Source organism: Pinus tabuliformis, chromosome J (genome assembly GCF_031772625.1).
Source record: "Pinus tabuliformis cultivar Carrire ecotype Pingquan chromosome J, CPIR1, whole genome shotgun sequence".
NCBI classification, from domain to species: domain Eukaryota; kingdom Viridiplantae; phylum Streptophyta; class Pinopsida; order Pinales; family Pinaceae; genus Pinus; species Pinus tabuliformis.
This window is the reverse complement of record NC_142295.1, coordinates 187693142-187712001: the sequence shown is the minus strand read 5'-3', so window position 1 is coordinate 187712001 and position 18860 is coordinate 187693142. Positions and strand designations below refer to the sequence as shown.

Genomic DNA, 18860 nt, shown 5'->3' with positions numbered 1-18860 from the left:
TTTCTCTAGAATTCCTTGATGAGCTTCAACAAGACACTATACTTGACAGAAGAACAAGGATATAAAAAAGGGGAAGTGTCAATTATCTTCGAGTGGGGCTCAAGGGTACAAATCCTTTAAAAGCCAAATGGATAGAGGTTGGAAAGGTGAGGGAACTGTACCCTCACCTGTTGGACAATTGAAAGTGATCTTTTGGGGTCCAAAAGGCTTCCAGTGGGGAGGAGTGATCAAGTGCTCAAAATTAGGCTCAAAACTCAAAGTGGCATAATCTCGATAAACTTAGCTTCAGATCGAAGTGCTCGTCATCCTGATTCCAATAGTGCGAACAACACTCGAATCTGAGCTCATATGAAGAAGTTAGAGCAAATCAAAGTTCAGGTTTGACTTGGACAAATGGCAGGAGAAGATGATGTGGCAGGAGTCTTCAGCGAATGGGGAAGTGCCAAGTGGCAGGCTGCCCTTGGCCCCGCATTTCGCAGAAGGAAAAGGTCTCCAACACTACCAGGTTGCGATTTACGATATCGCAATCGCAGATCGAGGGCGGGTCAGTGGTAAAGAATCAGCCCCAGAGCAAAGTCAGAGTGCAACGTGACAAATCGCAATCGCACATCGCATGGATCAAGTGCATTTACAGAATCGGCCCTGACAGAGTTAGGTTGCGATTGCGATATCGCAATCGCATATCGCACAACACAACGACCTGTTATGGAGAATCACCCCTGCTCCGACCGATTGTGATTTGTGATAGTTTATGGTTGCCATGTGTCCTCCTAATGGTCAGCTAAAATATTGGTTGGTAAGACAGGTCGAAGGCCGGGCTCGATCCCGTGACCTCCCATTTCATAGTGCCAAGGCCTACCGTTGCACCCGCATGATGGTTCTTAATTATCAATGCAAGTGGGTTTATATTATTATGAATTGACCGCTAGGTTGGGGGGAAGACCGCCAGCGTAACCGCCGATGACCCTCCCATGTGATCACCTCGTCCGCAACCCGCAACAGTTATGTTGCTGCAACAGTAACCGCACCACCAACCACCAGTCCTGACAGCCAGCCTCCTTAACCATGGCATGTGAACGCCACCTTATCGCCACAAGCCGGAATCGTCGCCTTAATCACCGAACCTAACCACCTTGCATGTGACCACTCGGCCTTAACCGCGAGATATACGGGTTCGTTGGCGGGACCACCAATTTCGGCGGAATTGCCATAATTAATTCCAAATAATGAATTTAACTCGCAGTTAGTGAGATTTGGAGGAGGAAATTGTGGAAAGACTGGAATAAGTCATAACTAAGGTAGTTTTCGACCAAAGGAGGAGAAAAAAGAGGTTAGGGTATCATTTTTTAGTATTCTGGACTCATTGGAGCAGGTTTTAGAAGCATTGGAGCATTGTAAACACATATTTTTACACTTTTGAGCATAATAGAGAGGCCCAAGCCATGGGAAGCTGGACCAAGGAGACGTAGCCCAGGAGGGGTGAATTCCTTTATCATGTTCCTGTTGTAATGTGTTTTTGATGATGTTCTGTACATGTTTATGCTATTGCTCAGTCTCTTATTTATGTTTAATTGCTCATAAAATTAACATAAGAACTCTTTTTTCACTTGCAAAAATTCATGAATCCTTAAGCACAATGAAATCATTTTGTTTCTAATCTGAGGAGGATCTTAGCACATCAATCTAATATTCTAAATCAGATCACCTAATGTGCCACCAAGGGGGTGTGTTCCATGTAGCAGGTTGTTGAGGCTTAGACTCGGGCCCAAGCTTGGGAATTGCATATTAGGGCACAAACGTTGCTGCCCCTTCTCGAGTGCGCCCCCTCTTTGGGCATTGCCGACGATTGGTGGGATAAATAGATGAATCTAGACAAACGGCTAGGTGGAATTTCATAGGTAAGAGATGTGAGGGATTGAGAGTGAGGGAGGGCAAGCTACTAGGAGAGTCATGGGTAGGAGGGAAGCGAAGAGAGAGAGAGCCAATTAAACAAGAGAGGATAGTAGACCAACCAATAGAAGATCGCAAGTGTGAAAAGTTAGAACAAAATCAAAAGGCGGGATTAAAAAAACTAACAAAAGCAGTGAGCCTGAGTGAACTCAAGTGGGCAGAGCAAGGAGTGCTTGCGTCCCAAAAAGCATACCCTACTAAGATGTCAGCTATAATAAGGAAAGAGGACAAACAAAAATTGGCTTACATAACCTTAAAAATAAAAGGGACCAGACAAGGAGGTCTTGAACCTTTTGATTGTTTAGAAACAAAAGCGCACCTGACAAGGCTTTTTCCTTCTAACACCTTGAAAACAAGAGACTGAAAAATATCTTTATTGCCTACAAGAGGCAAAATTCCTAAATAAGTTTTGAACATTCTGTATGACAAGTTGGAAACTTCACCAAATTGAGTGGCAACCTTCATTCTTGTTTTCACAAAGTGAGTGCTTTAGATTGATAAATATGTGTTGGGAGATTGAATGCAACATCAATACGTGAGCCAAGCACATCGATATACCTCTCACAAAACACTGCTTAATCGAATGTTGCTACCAACTGGCCCTCGATCTACCCCTCGGCAAATGGGCTTTCCTTAATTGCTTCATGATCACTTTAGAGACTGACATCAATACTTTGCATGACAATGTGGGTCACCTTATCAAAGTTATTCATAAACGATGTTATTAAACATAAATCAAAAGCATTAAATTAATTATATATTAATAATCAAATGCATTAATTTAATTAGATGTAAAATAAAAAACAAAATTTCCAAAAAAAATAAGTATTGAATTTTAATTTTACTATTATATAATAAACCAAAAAAAATATAATTATTAATTTCCTTACATTATAATATTTTAGAATTATTATATTATATATAGTTTTTAAAAATATAATTGGAATTTTAATACATAAAAATTATAACTTAGTCCCGTAAACATTAAAATATTATTTCTATCCAATTCAATATATTAAAAATATTAAAATATTAAATAATTTTTATAATTATTAAAAAAAACAACTAAATCATAACAATAAAAAGACTACATTCTTCATCCAAACAATATAAGGGTATAATTACGGTTTAAGCGATGTCATCACCATTCTGCAGTAAAACAACTCAAAAAACTCAATATAATAAATCTCATTGGCTAAATACACATTATAATAACATAAATTCAATACAATAAAAACTCATTAGATAACATACCCAATGACGGTTAATGATATTAAAAGGTCACTGCAGTAAATGGCTAAGTGGCGGTAAACATTATTGAAGGAACAACACAATATATTTCATTAGTGGGTGCTTTACCAGTTACACATTTTAATAAATAACAATAAGGTCACTATAATAAATTCCATGAATAACGTGTCGTGTGACTCTTTCATGATATTAAAAATGTTAATATAATATATATATTTTTAAAAGTCAATACAATAAATTAACGTCACTATTTTTTTTAAAGTCAATATGATAAATTTCATCAGATAAGAGGCCATGTGAGAGTCAATATTTTAAAGCGAGAGCCATGTGGTTTTTCTCAAACGATGAAAACTATTTATTAAAAGTGTGAGCGGAAAGTGATAGATAATTATTTTAGATTTATTTTAACTTTGGATTTATTAAAGGTTGAAAAGATCAATTTTTTTTATATTTTTATGTAAAAAAGATTTGATCTTTTTTGTTATTTAGTAGATCTAAAGTTAAGATGGATCTACACTAGTTTAATTATTAATTTTATATTTATATTTATTATTTTATTTTGTTTGAGTCAAAAAGTTAAAGAAGAGATTACAACATCTCACCATACTGGGTTCGAGAGTGCTTCTTGGTGCAAAAATTGTTAGGTATAGAATGAAGTTTTGCTTATTAATTGTGGGATACATGGTATTCGGTTTTATAATATTTAAAGGAATTGTAAGGAAATAATTTTTTTATTTCAAAAAGGTAAAAATGTTTTTTTGGAGGTGAGGAACTTTAATCAATAACCAAGTTGAAGCCTATGCTTTATTTTATGACTAACTACTTGCAATTAATTTTAACCCACATTCACACTGTGAAATCCTACACTCACATATTCAAGCCTATCAAGTTAGGTTGAACGATGGATGTCTCGCATCAAAAAATATTCGCTGACCAATGTTGAGACCCCATCCACGTTCAAAACTTGGTTAACTTGCCTAACATGGCTCGTGACCAATTGCGTTAGGGCTAGGAGTATAAGGGCAATCCATTTGACTCAACCTCATACTTCCTTGATGACAAGTGGCATGTCTAACGATTTTCCTAATACCAAAAAAAGCAACAACAATAATCTAATATACATTCAAGGTTCATAATTTGAGAATCTAGCGTTATTGTCAAATCAGTGGATAGGGAAACAACTTTGAAAGATAGTAAGCTACCCTCAATTATCTCAAGAATCAATCAGACGACTTAATACATGAACAAACTCTCGTTCTATCATATGCTTGGAGATCTCGACAATTAGGTTGACCAACTAGCGAATGAAGCAACCTTGCTAATCCTAAGAGTCATGACTCAAAATGCAGGGGGGGGTGCGGGGAATCCTTATCATATCCCATAATGTTTTTAACTCACTTGGATTTCAAGCCATGTTGCCACTCATTTCATAAACATATGTCGCAACATTCCTCTTTCTTAGTTTAAAGTGTAGGAAATGACTTATAGGGACATAATCCTAGAGTTATTATATGTGTGAATTAGGCATTGCATTGGTATTTGTTTCCTTCATAATGGGATATCACTAGGAAGGTGGATAATGAAATGAACAAAATTTCAAACTTGAGACAACCTTGATATTTTTAATTTGCTTTGGCTTAATTTGAGTCTATGTTGTAGTTATTTCTAGTTGGCTACTTGGGTGTTAGGCTCAATGTTATGTTTTATATGGTATAACCTTCTTTGTCGATTGGGTTCTTTCTTCTTGGCATTGTCAATTGAATTTCAAGGTTTGCGATATCCCACTATAGGCTTCAAATTTTTTTAGAAGGACAGAGAATTAACAAACCTCGTAAGAACTTCTCTTGCTTTGGATGTCATTTCAAAATTTAACTTATGGATTGTAGCCCTTTGGCTCCATTGAGACATCTCTAGTTATATTGGGTTGTGGATCTCTTCTTCTATGTGGTTTGTTTGCTTCTAGTTTCACATGTTTGGAGTTTGGCAGTGTTCTCCTTGCACACGGGTTCTTTTTTTTGGTCTCAACCATTGGGTCCTTTGAGTTTAGGCACTAGGAATCTTAGGGAGTGTAATGGAGATAAGTGGAATTTAGGATTCATTGAGAGTGTAGGTGTTAATCCTTATTAGCTCGATCACCACTTGACTATGCTACCTACAAGCGATCAAATGGACTTCACATATTTATAGGAGGTACAAAGGGTTCTATATCGACATAAAACTTTTCAGGGTAATCAAATAACTCTCTGCTTGATATCCATTAAAATTCATGACAATGAATAACATTGCATTTATTAGAATGCATATGCTATAAGCCTCCTTGTTTAGCAAAAACACAAATTAGAAATTCTTGAAGCATAATGTAACACACTTCAAAATCTGTGTATAAATTTGTGTAAGTACTCTCTTCCCATTCCTTCTAATTGCTTTTAATCACTATCTAACGATCAACTCAACTCAAGAATATTTCAAACTCATAGGAGATTGTTCACTAGTTAAAAGAGGTCAAAGATGTTAACAAATAGACTACCATACACTCCAATGTTGGTCAAGAGTGTTGATATTTCAAGTGCAATAGATACAAGCACAATATTTCTAAAAACTTTTACTTTTAATGATGTTGATCGTATTTTAATTTTTCCAATATATCATTAAGCAATTATACTGCAAAAATTCAACCATATAAAAGCAGTAGAACAGTAGACATCACAATGCACAAAGAGAGCATGAGATTTACCCTAGGAAAACCCACTAAGGGGAAAAACCCAACAACCTTTTCAATAGATAAATTATTCTGTCCAACAAGAGACACACCTTGATCTCTAGTCAACAACTAGGTCAAATTGACATTCAATAATTCTATGGTAAAACCTAGTCAAACCCTTCAAGTCAAACCTTCTAAACTGGTCTAGCAACCCGACCCTCAAGCTTTTCCCTAGGCCAAATTTCGGCCTCCCAGAAACTGCTAGAATCTTAGAACTTTGGTCCCTTGCAATTGCCCATAAATTTTTGCCCCCTGCAACTGCAACTGCCTAGAAAACATGTTAATTGTGTGAAAGAGAGTCCTTCTGCAAGTGTGATATTGATAGAAAGATAGAGATAGAGAGAGAAATAGATGTATTTCGTCCTTCTTTTCATCCTCCTTGTCCTTCACTTCAATGGCCAGAAGATACTTACTTGAGAGAGTGCGAATTTATGCCTCGAGGAGGAGATCGAGCTGCCTTATATAGAGATTTGCTTGGGTCAAATGGGTATGACTCTACCTTGGCTGACTTGACTTTGAGGGAGGTCGACTTAACAATCTTTGGAGCCAAAATTTCAAATTCAAAAATTCAAATTTTCTTCTTTTAAAAGTCCGAAAGGACATGACTCAAAAATATAATTCTCTTTTGACTCTATCAATAAGAACATGCCTTACAATAATCAATATAAATACATAAAGGGCCAAAATATACATTATGAAGACCGACCATAATTATAAAATTCAACACTCCCTCTTAACTAGGGAGGTATTCATAATGTTTTACACAGGTGTTCTCAAGTTGACAATTTTCTCTATGAAAAGGTTATAACAAAATCGTCATCTTGTCAGTGTCTCGTACATCTTTGACATCATCAACATCTTTTCAGCATCTCGGACATCATCAACATCATCATCAATATCAACATCAACTAGTTGGAATCTCTGACATTGTCAACATCTACTAGTAGCCACAATTAGTCGATACCACTTACCCATATTGGTTGGTACTCCTAACATGTGGCACAACATTTAGCATCAACTAGTCATCATAACTATGGTCGGTACCATTAATCCAACTAGTCAGTACTCTTGACCTAGACTAGTCTTGGTTCACCATCTTGGTCAATCTCTCTGACTCGTGGTGAAACTCCAAAGGCCACACTATATCTGAGCAATTGGGCCCAATGTTAAATGAGATCCTCACCCAATCTAGAGAGAGCGAGCTTGATGTTGAAAGACATGCACTCAACTGAGTGAACCTGGGCTTCTAGGACTAGTACCCCCAACTAGTCAACATCTTTGACATAAGGAGAATAATTATCCATGATGTTATCATATCAACACTCCCTCTCAATTAGAGGGGAAATCTCCACAAGTCCTAGCTTTTCCATGGAGTATATGAAATTCTCTTTGGACAAAGGCTTTGTCAAATATCAGTTGTCTACTCATCAATGGAGATGTTCTCTAGCCTTACTTCTCTTCTCTCAACCATGTCTCGGATTTCGTGGTACTTGATTTCGATGTGCTTCAACCTTTCCTGGAACACTAGATTCTCTGAAAGCTTCACACAACTTTTATTGTCACAAAATATCACGGTCGATTCCAACTCCTAGTTGAACAATCCTATAAACTACTTCTGAAGCCATATTGCTTTAGTACAAGTTTCATTGGCTTCAATGTACTTTGTTCTGCAATGTTGAGTGCGATGGATCTCTACATCCTGCTCATCTAAGATATCACAATGAAGCCTAAACTGAAGCATACTCCTAAAGTACTCTTCTTGTCATCTGCACTCCCTGCCTAGTTAGAATTGTATATCCCTGCAGTTGTACGTGAATGTTTGCGACATATCTCAAACCATAATTCATTACCACACAAATATCTCAATATTTGCTTTGCTATAATCCAATGCTCATAACAACTTTCCACCTGGAACTAGCTCAACGTGTTCACTACAAAGCAAATGTCGAGTCTAGTATTAACCAAATACATCAATGTGCCAATCAACTGTCGGTACATGGATGTATCTACCAAGTTGGGATCATATCCTTTCAACTTCTACAAATTAATCACCATGGGAGTTGTCATGGACTTACAATCTATCATGCCAAACTTCTGAAGGATCTCAATAACATATTATCCTTTACCAAGGAAGATTTCACTAGGCTTTTCCCACACTTTCAGTCCTAAATAATAATGCATCATACCAAGGTCCTTCATGTCAAACTCAGAGGCCAAATGCCTCTTACATTGAATGATGAGAGGCTCAACACCTGTCAGAAACAAATCATCAACATATAGCAATAAAATCATAGGTGCATTCTTCACAACCTTAAAATAGAGGTTTCGATCAACATCACTCTTGGTAAATCCAAGTCTCATTAGGTAGCTATCAAGTCATGCATACAAAGCTCTTAGAGCTTGCTTGAGTCCATACAAGGCCTTCTTCAACTTGCAAACATGAGAGTCCTTCTAATGCGCCTCAAAACCTTGAGGTTACTCTATGTCCACCTCTTCCTCAACTACACCATTAAGGAAAGCAATATTTACATCCATCTAATGTAAACTCCAACCCAACAAAGCAACAAGAGAGATAATAGATCTAATGGAGGTGTACCTAGAAACTCAAGCAAAGGTCTCATCATAGTCTTCTCCCACTTTATGGGAGAACCCTCTAGCCACAAATCGTGCCTTGTATTTGTCTATTCTTCCACATGCAACATGCTTGATCTTTTATATCCACTTGGAATTCACCATTGACTTCCCTTTAGGTATCAACACAATCTCCCATACATCATACTTCATGATGGATTGATATTCTTCCATCATACCATCCTTCCATACTTCTTGGCTAGCCGCTTCTTCATAAGTGGAAGGTTTTGCATCAATAAGGTTAGTCAAAAGAGTTGCATACCTATAAAACGTTTGGGTATCTTACTTTCTCTAGGTGTTCCATGTGGATTTGCATGTCATTCTATTTCTTCAATTGCAAATCTAAGCCATGTTGATTTTTTTTTCTTCTCCTGATCTCAGGAACAATAATTGGTTCTACAAGTTCACAAGGCCCTTATGGCTCTTTAAGATGTTTTGAAGAACTTTAACTTTATTTCTTTATATCTCTTGATATGAGCCTTGATTCTTCTTGAACACAAGAGGTCCATATTTCTTCAAAAGAGGGAACATAATTCCTGCTACTTATACTAGTTACAAATGCATCCCATGATCTAGGTAGTCCATTAAGTGTTGTAGTCACAAGTTCCTTCTCAGAGATGACTTCATCAATTACTTGAAGTTGGTATCTCAATTGAGAGATTCTCATGAAGTATGAATCCACAGTGTCATCATTTGTCACTCTCACATCACGAAGCTCATTCTTCAAACTCGTGACTTGACCAATGTTGTTGATTGTAAATAGATTAGTTAGGGCATCATACATTAATTTTGAAGGTTCAAGCTTTGCAATATAGGGGATTAGATGGAATCCACAATAAGACTTATGGCAATGATGTCATCTTCCTTGAACTTATCTTTTCCTGCATTATTTGCTGGTTCAACAACTTTACCCTTCATGATATCCAAGACTTTGTTCTTTGGAATAATAAGATTAATTATAACCTTCCAAACTCTAAAATTTGAGGCCCCTTTCTAACTTGTTCTTTGATTTCATAAAAGAAACCATGGATGCAAATAAACAAGAAGAACTTCAACAATAGTGATCTTAATGTAGGGTTTCTTTAAGAGTGATCTTAGTGTTCTTTCCTTCACCAAAGCTCTGATACCATGTTGATATTTCAAGTGCAATAAATACAATCACAGTATTTCTGAAAACTAATAATTACTTCTAATGATGTTGATCTTCTTTTAATTTTTCCAGTATATCATTAAGCATTTATACTTCATAAATTCAACCATATAAAATTAGTATAATAGTAGAGATCACAATGCACAAAGAGAGAACAAGATTTACCCTGGGAAAACCCACTAAGGGGAAAAATCGAACAACCTTTTCAATAGATAAATTATTTTGTTCAACAAGAGACACACTTAGACCTCTAGTCAACAACTAGGTCAAACTGATATTCAAAAATTCTATGGTTAAACCCTCCAAGTCAAGCCTTCCAAATTGATCCAGCAAATCGGTCCTCTAGCTCTGCCCTAGGCTGAATTTTAGCCTCCCATAATCTCATAATTTCGTCCCCCCTGCACTGCAATTCCCTAGAAAATATGTGAATTGTCATAGAGAGAGAGAGAGAGAGATTTCGTCTCTCTTTTTGTCCTCCTTGTCCTTCTTGTCCTTCGCTTGAATGCCCAGAAGATACTTGTTTGACAGAGTGTGAATTTGTGCCTTGAGGAGGAGGTCGAGCTGCCTTTATATAGATATTTGCTTGGGTCAAATGGGTGTGACTCTGCTTGGGCTGACTTGACCTGGAGGGAGGCCAACTTGACAATCTTTGGAGCCAAAATTTCAAATTTTCTTCTTTTAAAAGTTTGAAAGGACATGACTAAAAAATATAATTTTCTTTTGACTCTAGCAATAAGAACATCCTTTACAATAATCAATATAAGTACATTAAGGGCCAAAATATACATTATGAAAACCAACCATAGTTACAAAATTAAACAAAGAGGAAGCCATCAATGAACATGTGTTCAATTATTTTATATATGTTGTTTGAAATTGTTAAAATTTTAGAAACTTTTATTGATCAATATGCCAATAGTTGGGATGTGTTGATCATAAACATTAATAAACTCTCTTATGTAACATGCGAGAGTTGTATGGGCCTTGTTTAAAATTCGATAACAAATTTTTAAATATGTTTTATTGCCTAACTGTAATTTTTTAATATTATATCTCCCACTCCTGATTTTAAAAAAACACTACTATAATATTTTAATTCATTAATACTTATACACATTAATATGAAGATAATACTTAAAAAAAGACTTGTCTTTAAGTGCGATTTTTTGGAGTTTTTGGTGGATTCCTTGTTGGAATCCAATGCAAAAATTTGTATTTGAATCTTGATTTATGTTGTTTAAAATGGTTTTTTGACTACATATATGGATTCAACACCTTGAAAAACCCTCAGGACAATTCGTTAGATTTCACCCATCAAACTTGTGATTTCAATAAATCCCTACCAGATTATAGACAAATTAGAATGGAAAATCTACCATTTTTTTTTTCAAAAAGTCGCACTTAAAGACAACTCGATTAAAAAAATAATCATATTTATTTCATTTGATTGAAAATACTATAAGTATAATACAAAATTCATATATATATATATATATATATATATATATATATATAATTCACGCCCAAAAATCAATATGCCACTTAGAAGATAAGACTTTAACTATTACACCTTTTTAAAATCAAGGTCTAAAATGAATCTCCTTTATAACAGACTATGAGCTCTTCATTATTTATTTATTTAAATAATATAGAGATCACAATTTTATCAATAATATTCACAAACGTTTATAATGAAAACCTCCAATCAAATCAAATCAGAAATCACACAAATAATACTATATGGCTAACCACCAGTTCCATATAGAATCAATAACCCACATGCTTTTGTTTTGAGGAGCCACAACGCTCTTCCATTGCAAAATTTACACTTAGCAACATAACATGACCCTCACAACAACCTACCAATTGACACGAGTCTTGGTTACAGGCTCCTTTGTGCAATGTTTCTACACATCACATATCATACTGGTCTTCGTATCTGCCTATTATTAGTGTGTTTATTGCAACATCAACTCCAGTAACACAACACTTTGTTCTTCTGAGGATTTACTCTCTGATAAGCCGCCGATTTTAGCTCATTTGTGGAAGCGTTTAGATGTGAAGAGCAACAAAATATGGGCTTTGCTACGGTGGGCGACATAGTCTGTATAGGCTCTGATACTTGGAATCAGAAGAGCAAATCATAGTTCATAGAGAAAATAACACAAAACTTAGAAAAAATTAGAGACAAATCTTAGAAACAAGAATACATTAACAATGGAGCACATAAATCACACTTCACATTACATGGCAGACCTTGCTTTGCTTGCATGCTCAGACTGAGGCAAATTACAAATTTATAGAAAAGAGGGACAAAGTTCTAGAATTCTCTGCATTGTGTTTTTCATGATTGCATAGAGAAATTACAACTCAATGGACAATAGATTGTCAACAACAATTGACATAGGTGGTGATTATCAAAAAGTCGATATAAGCGATAACAACGTCTTCATAACTTCACATCTAACAATTTTTTAATAAAAATGTGATCACTGATAATTTTCTTTAACAAATTTAAATCTTTAATATAATAATTCATAATTTCTTTTGTAAATTTATTATGATATTCATCCGTTCCACCGTTGATGACCATCTGATCTGGTCCCTTCCTTTCTCTGCACAACATGCAATAGTGAAGGACATATACTCTGATCTCATTTCTGCAAACGCACCAGCAAACAGGCGCTTTCCAGTCTTCTGGTGGAAGATTCGATGCCCCCTTAAGATTATCTTGTTCTCCTGGTTGGTGCTTTTCAACAAGAACTTAACCTGGGACTCCTTGAGGCGGCGGTCATGGCACGGCCCCAGCAGATGTGCTCTCTGCAAGATGGATGAGGAAACAAACTTCCATCTCTTCTTCAAATGCTCTGTCGCCCAACAAATCTGGTATGACCTTGCACAATTTTTCTCTTTTCAACATCTAAGTTTCATCTCTGTGGATGCAGCTTTTGCCTGGTGGGGGCGCCAAAAATCTCTCCGGCCCATTCTGCCCATCACCATCTGGTCACTTTGGAGATGGCGGAATCTGAAAATTTTTGAAGACTCTTCACTTCCTGCTAAATTTGTCCTATCATCTGTGTCTGCTCTTTACCTCCCGATCAGCTGAATGTTTCCTATGGTTTTTGGTTTTCTCCTCAAAATACTGTAAATCAGGTTCATGTTTTTCATAAAGGTTACCTGCTACATGGTTTTTTCACCTGAAACTATGAGGTGGTTTTGGTTTTTTTACTCAAAATACTGTTAACAGGTACATGTTTATATGATGGTTATCTGCCACATGGTTTTTCAGATGCTTCAGGACCATCTGAACTTTTTGGATGTATATCTCCTCAATATAATATAAAGATTTTCTTTCTAGAAAAAAACAATATGATAATAAAATTCAAACTTTAATCAACTTGTTATTATTAAAGTTCTCCAAATTCATCGCATATTATATATTTGTTATAAATCAATGTTTCTAAGTAAACCAATGTTATCTACCAAGACTTACAAAGCATATAATAACACTTCATCAACAAACATCCCATCGACCATATAAACATATTCAAGATGGCGCCACAAAGTTTTGACTTGCAGCTCAATTAGAAAACCACCACTTAACAACCGAGATCATACAACTTCACTCCGAGGAGGCACAAGTGTATATGTGGGCCTGCAATATTCACCATCCTCATATGCCTTTGTTATGCATATTTAACATTTAGCCAATTTCTAAAGTTATAATGTCCAGAGTCATCCTCGTTGGCGTTCGTGGACGATGAAGAAAATTATAACAACTCTCCTAATTTAGACGGCGATTACTTACTTTTAGAGCAAACAAGGCACGGGTTCATATGACATCAGCAGTGCTCTGCAAAGTTCGTAATCCGACCTGCATCGATGGAGGTAAAATTAATTAATTGCTGCATCCATGAAGTAGACAGTAATTTAAAGGAGTGCAAAAGCTACGGAAACAGGTAAAACTTTGTCATTAGCTGCGCTGTTTTTCTCCGGTCTTCAAGCATTTTCTTATTTTTGTAAATTCTGTAAATGTTTCGTAGATCATTGTTTATTTCCAGAGGTTCTGAGCTGCGGACTCTTTAGGTTTTCGTTCGTTCTCCATTAAGAGATATAGAGGTCGAGACGGCTTTCAAAGGCTGCAATTTCAACCTCGCGATTTGTTCCTTTGAGCCTTTTTTTCACAGTTACGGGCTCTGTAACAGAGGAATTTCGTTCTTTATAGTGAAACTAGCAGTTCTTTGAGGTATTTGTTCTCTTACCATTGAAAATACTTGTTTACACTGGTAAATAGAAGTATTATTGCCGATTGTGTAAATTGAGGTGAAAATGAGACACTCATTGCACTGCTTTGCCATTTTAATGTGTTCCTTAAACGGCACGTCTTGCCATTCTTTCCAGTTTTTACTTGTGAAATGGAAGTAGATTTAAATCATTTTTCTAATAGTTGAAGTGAATGCGAACCCTTTGAATCTTTTGCGAGCCTTGTGACATTCTGTTCGCATCGCATTATAATCTGTAAATCGAAAAAAAAAATTAAATACTTTTTTTTTGATTTTGCCTCAGATCGCATTCTATTAAGAATTTTCTGTTCAGCAGAAGCGGAAACAAGTCTACCTAAGTTCCAGTAGGCATTCTTCAGGTACTTTAGGAGTCTCATCACAGCGCGTGTCAATTCGTCTTGACAGAGATTATTTAGGTTTTGTACTACTGCTAGAGCAAATTATTTCAAGTCAGGTAACTTCTGGGAGATATAATACGGAGTACTTTTATAATTTTCTCCAATTGCTTAGCTTTATCCTGTGTACTGAGAAGATTCAATGAATTATTTAACTGTTTAGTTTCAGGGATGCAACACTTTGTCAGATTTTTTTCTCCAATTTCTTAGCTTTTATGTGATGCAGTGTATAGTGGCCTTTACAAGTCAGGTTGACTTGTTCAGAGGCAAAATTACTTTGCTTTTTGAGGGAATTGATTCAGGAATTTCATCACAGCACGTCTCAATTCGATGTGAGAGAGATTATTTAGGTTTTGTACTGCTGCTAGAGCAAATTATTTGAAGTAATCTAACTTCTGTGAGATGTAATATGGAATACTCTTCTTATGGAGCATCCATAATTTTCTCCATTTGATTCAGGTGTCTCATCTTAGCACGTCTCAATTTGATTTGACAGAGATTATTTAGGTTTTTTACTGCTGCTAGAGCAAATTCGCCAAAGCAACGTAACTTCCGCACGATATATAGAAGGATAGTCTTCCTAAACAACATGCGTAATTTTATCTAATTGCCTAGCTTTATTTTGTACAGTGAGAAGTCCGCGGATTAATTTAACTTATTTAGAGTCAGGGATGCAACAGTGCCACATTTATTTTATTATAGCATGTTATTCAGCATGTACTCTTACTATTCAGGTTGAGTTGTTCAGGGGGTGAAAGTAACAAAGTCTTTTGTGGGATTGATTCAGGAGTCTCATCACAGCGTGTCTCAATGCGTTTTGAGAAGTTATTTAGGTTTTGTACTGCCACGAACGAAAATGATTTGAAGTAATGTAACTTCTGCGAGATATAATATAAAATACTTTTCTTTATGAGCATGCATAAATTTCTCCAATTGATTCAGGGGTCTCATCACACCAAGTCTCGATTTATTTTGACAAATACTATCTAGGTTTTATACAGTTGCTAGAACAAATTATTGGAAGTAATGTAACTTCTGTGAGATATAACATAGATATCATTTCTCAAAGAAACTCTAATTTTCTCCAATTGTGTAGCTTTGGTAAAGCAACGCTTTGTCAGATTTATGTTATCAGGGCATGCAATCACTGTATAGTCGCCCTTATGATTCAGGTTGAGTTGTTCAGGAGCTAAATAAGTATTGCCTTTTGCAGGAATTGAATTCTCAAGCATTACAAGGGAGGGAGATGAACACACATAGAGATGATGAAGGCAAAGCTTCCAAGGGTATGTATGCTGTAGAACTCAGAATTCAATGTTTGTTGCAGGGGCAAAGCATAATTAGTATAACTGTTTTCAGAGTGTAATTAGCATAACTGTTTCTGGATGCTTTTGTGAGCTGACCGTTTCTGTTTCTGTTTTTATGTGGTTACGTCAACTTCCACATGCAAAAAATTTAGTTGCTTCAAGGTTTCATGACTGAACAAGTTTAACTTGCTGTGCTTCCCTTTTGGTATTATGGTCGGATTGTAGATTTGCAATCAGGAAAACTGTAATTTACGAGAATGCCTGATAGATGATAAAGGAAATTTGAATTATAGAAATAGCCACTGTCAAGTTCAATTCTATCTGCAAGAGCTTGCTGGCTCAATTGCCTTTGGTGAATCTTCATGTGAAATTGGGATCCCAGTCAAGTATATTCCTCTTCGTATAAAGCCCATAGGTTATGTCTTATTTCAGATTTTATGTGATCGCAGCATACGTCATGGAAAAAACATATATGATGGAAGCAGGGATTTTACCGGAGAGAACAACTGTTTCCATTGGCTTTTCTTATGTAATCAGAATTTCCTTATCATCAAATACACAAAAACTGCGCTTTCATCAAATTAAAAAATTTCTAAATTCCCGTACCACAAAAATGGTGCCCGGTCCATTAAAAACCAAGAAGACAATAAATTGGACCTGTCTGTTAGAGGAATACAACCTGCCTTATGAAGTCTTTCCCCATTGTGCATTGTTTATTAAGAACAGACTTAAGTCCTTGTATGGTTTGCATCACCTTTGCATTGAGCTCTTCCAATTTTGCAAGTCATCCTTGTCTATGGCCCGAGGTTGCAGCAGCTCCCGGACTTCGACCTACAGATCTGGTGTTACCTGCTGATTCCTAATAGAATCCTGGAGGGAACAGTGTTCTTTACTAGATCGGCATAATACATTCTGTGAGGATGCAGCTTCACTCCACCTGGCCAATCTCTCCTTCCACTGTTGCATTTCTCTTTCCTGAACTTCTACCTTCATCAGTATTCCGTCATTTCTCAACCACTTCCTCAGCTGATATGGTTGTCCACAAGTGCTCCGTTGTGCAACTTTTAATCTCCATAAACTGACTAGTCACCTTCCGAAATCTTATGGAAAAGTCTGTTAAGGTTGTTGTGGTGTACCGTACCCCCTCCGTTGCCATCACTATCACAAACACCTATGAATTGAAGAGTTGAGCTTGGACATGTCACCTGCCTGTGTTAATTTGGTAGCTCGGTGACAAATTCCAACCATGGGACTAGATTCCTCTTTTCGAGAGGACCAAAAATCTGGTGTCTTTTGTTGATGTGTTAATTATCTCATTTGTCATTGCATTTACTGTTCTATCTTCAATTACTGTTGATGATTGGAAATATTAATTATTGTTGAAAGATTACTAATTGAAGAATTGAATTGGGCTAAAGTAATTGAATCAGCATAGAGTAGTGTGAAATTTAACATGGTATCAGAGCTAAGGTGAAGGATAAGCCCAAAAGGAGACAAGAATTGAAACAATCATCTTTGGAAAGTTGAAGGAGCCTATCTAATCAAGTCAAGATGTCTTCTTCTTTCTTCAAGGAAAATGAGAAGTTGGGTGATTCATCTAACTTTGCCACTTGGAAAATCGGGTTGGAGATCATAGCTGATAACAATGATGTTTTGGAATACATTTAGGAAAGGTACCCAAGCCTTTGGAGAATGCTTCCGTTGCTACCAAAAACAAGTACAAGACAGGTGAGTTAAAAGCAAAGCAAATTATAGTTTATGGTTTACAAGATAATTTACTTGCTTATATTGGGAATTTGAAGAAGTCTAAGGACATGTATGATAAGTTAGCTAGCATGTATGAAGTGAACAATTTGAATGAAATCCTCTCTTTGAAAGATCAACTCAAAGATATGAAGATGAATAAAGGAGAATCTGTGCGATGTTGGAAATACTGAGAGGGGGGTGAATCAATATTTCTTTTCAATTGTTATTTTTACCAGTTAGATCACTTATATTTAGAACACAAAATGAACAATAGAAATAAAATGCTTTTATTAATATAATCTTTATAATGAATCAAGTATAATATGGGTAGGGCTCCAACCCTTGATGAAGACACCTAGGCTCCAACCTGGGATGTGCCAAGCACCTACTTGGACTTTAGTGAGGCTCCGACCTCTAGGGCTTTGACCCTATCTTATCCAAGGCACCAACCTTGAGTTTAGGAGCACCAACTCCAAGGACACCAATCCTATAGCTTTGCTTTGTCAAGATATGTTTGATTGTACTTCACGGCTCCCAAAGTCTTCTTCACCGAGCCCTGTCAATCTTCAGCTTCACTGTAATCTCCACGCTACATCATCAATGACAACCTTGTCAATTAGAAGGTGTCACCACTGTTCTTCATCATACCCAAACAAATTCTTCAAGGTCACCTCATGATGGCTTCAATAAGCTTTTCCAAGAGTGACTTCAATAGGCTTCTTCAAGAGTGTCTTTAATGGGCTTCTTTAAGAGAGTCTTCAATGGGCTTCTCCAAGAGTGTTCTTCAAGATCTAATGCTTCTCTTGTGCAAATCCCCAAATGTTCTTCAAGGTTTTCAAGTTCTTCAACTTGCACAAGCCTCCAAGGTTCACAACTATAGGCCTCCAAAAGATGCAAAGAGTGTTCACAAGGGAGCAGCTCCAAAACTGAGATCAAGTCTATGAAGGTTGCCTTTCAATTTTGCTTCAACAAATCTGCTCTAAAGGTCAGATCCAAAACTGCCTCAAACACTGCTTTCAAAGTGCTGACCAAGACTGAACAAGATATCCTATAGAAGGCTGATCCAAAAATGTTGATCCAACTTGCTTCAAGATTGCTCCAAGAATTTTCAACAATGGTTCAATGATGCTCCATGGATGTTTTTAAGTCTGCTCATGAAAGGCTGCTCTAGGAGTCCTCAACTCAGCTCCTCAAACTACTGTCCAACCACCTTGACTGTCCACAGGTTTGGTTCCTTCTTCAAGCTGTCACAGGGTCGAGAGAAGTGTCACTACAGCACTGTCCACATCTTGATGACTGTCCTTCAAGGATAGTAAACCACTGAGCCTAAAAGTTGTGTCTCCAAGGAGACTAGTCGCATGTCTGAAGGTGTAGTCCTTCCACAAG

At 36.5% G+C, this 18860-nt stretch overlaps 1 protein-coding gene across 1 annotated transcript in view; it reads left to right on the top strand.

Moving 5' to 3' along the window:
- Positions 1-13419: 13419 nt before the first annotated feature.
- Positions 13420-18860, top strand: part of LOC149226304 (putative ADP-ribosylation factor GTPase-activating protein AGD13) — a 155487-nt gene continuing 150046 nt past the window's right edge. Inside the window, exons 1-3 of the mRNA XM_089377463.1 lie at positions 13420-13702; positions 13830-13989; positions 15635-15707. Coding sequence (XP_089233589.1) covers positions 15668-15707 — 40 coding nt within the window. The 5' untranslated portion in view covers positions 13420-13702; positions 13830-13989; positions 15635-15667. The remainder of the gene's footprint in view (positions 13703-13829; positions 13990-15634; positions 15708-18860) is intronic.